The 2969-nt window shown below is 48.4% G+C and overlaps 1 protein-coding gene across 1 annotated transcript; it reads left to right on the forward strand.

The window, feature by feature from the left end:
• Window positions 1-287: 287 nt before the first annotated feature.
• LOC137917123 (endoribonuclease Dicer-like) lies at window positions 288-2904 on the forward strand (the record flags this gene model as incomplete). Its single annotated transcript, XM_068760010.1, has 5 exons — window positions 288-401; window positions 484-646; window positions 1375-1505; window positions 1782-1916; window positions 2744-2904. Coding segments are annotated over exons 1-5 (704 nt in total), but the record flags the coding sequence as incomplete, so codon positions are not given.
• Window positions 2905-2969: the final 65 nt, after the last annotated feature.

Genomic DNA, 2969 nt, shown 5'->3' on the forward strand with positions numbered 1-2969 from the left:
GCCAAGGGCGTCGAAACGGTGCTCCGGTAGTTAACGAGTAGACGCTCTCAAACCGGGATATGCGGCTAATATTGTTCCTCAATATCTCTGCTGATCATCGACCGACGTTTATGGAACTTGACCCGATCGTGCGGCGTGGGGACCGAGCCGTAGACGCTGCCGCCTACATGACAGTCACGGTGTTCCCGTCTCCTCTGCCAGGAAACGTGTGAGAAGACGTGGGCGATGGAATGAGAGAAGGCGGCCCGCTGGAGGAGCCCAGTCCCTCGCCTCCACCGCTCAGAAACATGGCAGGCCTGCAGCTGGTCACCCCCGCCTCTTCGCCCATGGGCCCTTTCTTTGGTCTGCCGTGGCAACAGGAGGCGATCCACGATAACATCTACACACCTAGGAAATATCAGGTAAGGGGGCCGTCCGGCGTGGTGGGATGTCCGGGCCGACCCGCTGCTCCTTTTGGGTTGAAACTATTTGCTTCCTCTGCAGGTAGAACTTCTGGAAGCAGCTCTCGAACACAATACTATTGTCTGCTTGAATACTGGCTCAGGGAAGACCTTTATTGCAGTACTTCTAACAAAAGAGCTCTCCCACCAAATCCGCGGACGCTATCAAGAAAATGCGAGGAGGACTATTTTTCTCGGGAACACAGGTACCTGCTACTGCTTTTGATGTTCCACTGAATCCACTGTAATTGATCTTTCTACCTGGCGCTTGGTGCCTGGTAGTAGCGCCGTACTGCAAAAAATGTTCAAGGAATAGGTGGTAGTTTATTTAATCGTAAAGCTCGACTCTGTGTTTTGTATGGATTATTTTCTTGTCACCCACAAATCGGGGGGGGGGGGGGGATTTTTCTTTTGGAAATTTAGAAATTAAAGATGTTAAAGAAACGGTATAGATTTAAGAAAGAAATGTCGGGGGGGTGGGGGGGGGTGGAGGGGGAAAGAGCTGCAAAGTCGGAGGAGCGCTGGAGCTAAAGTCGCTCTGAGCAGGGTGGTGCGATGCTTTTAGTCAGATATGCACAAGTCGACACGGAGCGTGACGGAGGACGGCGTCTTTAAAGCGGCGAGTTTCACTTTGCGCCCCAGTTACAAGCGTCCATCAGGAAAACGGCTGAAGGGTATGAAGGCGTCTCCGTGAGAGACTGAGCTCTGCGCTCGCGGCTGATAGGTGGACGGGCATTCTGCCGCCATCATTGGAGAAGTTGAGAATCGAGTCGAGTGCTCTATTTCTGTCGCTTGACTCAAGAACGGATCCACATTTTTTTCCACATTGTGTACGAGCTTTATGCATGCAGATGGACGAGATTTTTGTCATTTTCTTTGGTGATTTAACACTTTTTTTCCCCCGTCGTTGACTGTCTTGTTCCACTTTGTCCAGCTGTGTGTGTAGCTCAGCAAGCAGCTATAGTCAGGACGCACTCAGACCTCCGGGTGGGAGAGTACACTGAACTGGAGGAGGCCCTAGGACGGACCGAGCAGCAATGGCGTCGAGAGATAATGGACAACCAGGTGAGTGACTTCTTCAACACTAACGTCGTACTCTTCATCTCGTGGGAGGAATGGAGGACCTTCGTGTCTCATGGCGTCTTGTACCGACATGGGACCAGGCTTAGGATGCGGTTATTGCTGCTCGAGTGTATTTCCCAAGTGGAGTCGTCGTGTAAGGCTCACCAGCAGAGTACACGAATGCATACAGTGTGTCGACTTGTTAGGAGAAGTCATCGCCTTTTGTAGCCGTCGCGGTAGAACGCGTCTCCTCACGTTTCTCCGCTTCCTCTCGTTCAGGTTCTGGTCATGACTTGTCACGTCTTCCTGCACATTCTGAAGAATGAAAGCCTGCAGCTGTCTAAAATCAACTTGCTGGTTTTCGATGATTGTCACCTGGCCGTCACCGACCACCCCTACTGTGAGATCATGAAGGTGAGTTTGTGCTTCCTGCGAAGGTCCAGCTGCTTTAGGGAGAAGAAACGAATGAGCAGGACCAAATCTGAGGTGTAGAGTTGAGTTAGTCCTGTTTTTCTTCTTTTATATACAATAGTCCCTCATTTTCCGCGGGGGTTACGTTCCAAAAACAACCCGCAATAAGTGAAATCCGCAATGTAGTGATCTTTATTTTATTTTATTATTATACATGTACATAAATGTTTTAAGGCTGCAAAACCCCTCACCGCACACTTTATACACGTTTAACAGGCAGGCATTAATCTAAATAGATTGTTTCAGTATTATAGAATGAAACCAAAGATCAAAACCTTTTCAGAACGAAACATTTGTTTGAGAAATATAAATATATAGTACGTACAGTAAACGTTTTCCTGTTAATAATGTTAAGGCGTGCAGGTCGAGGAAAGAGCCGCTTGGAGTGCAGAAGAACAAATATTCTACTCGTGCTGTCTTTAGCCTCTCATGCTGCTTTATTGGATAGCTTAGCACGGCGGAACGGCAGCGGCTACATGTATCAACAGGAAGAAACGAAACCCAAAAGGGTCGTGACGTTTATGCTCCTACAAAATAAAAGCCTCTATTTACACAGAATAAGAGCGCTATTAAACAAACGCGTAACGAATAAACATGATGGTTTTTAGAAATAAGGAATTTAATTTTAATGATCAACCGACGAGGTTGAACACATGAGAAATGTGAGAAAATGAATGAGCTGAGGAATGAAGGGATGATCTTCAAGCTGTTACTTTGGCCGATGTGCATCGTGGCTCATCCGCTTCTTTCTCTTCGCTCTCGCTCTACAGCTGTTTGAGGGCTGCTCCTGCACGCCCCGGATCCTGGGCCTCACCGCCTCCATCCTTAATGGAAAGTGTGACCCATCGGAACTCGAGCAGAAAATCCAGAATCTGGAGAGAATCCTGAAGAGCAATGCCGAAACTGCCACCGACCTTGTGGTGCTAGACAGGTACTACAAGGCCTTTAACTGATGCCAGATGCACACATCTGTGTGTACGGGGTATAAATCTGAGC

Source organism: Brachionichthys hirsutus, unplaced genomic scaffold (genome assembly GCF_040956055.1).
Source record: "Brachionichthys hirsutus isolate HB-005 unplaced genomic scaffold, CSIRO-AGI_Bhir_v1 contig_576, whole genome shotgun sequence".
Lineage (NCBI taxonomy): Eukaryota > Metazoa > Chordata > Actinopteri > Lophiiformes > Brachionichthyidae > Brachionichthys > Brachionichthys hirsutus.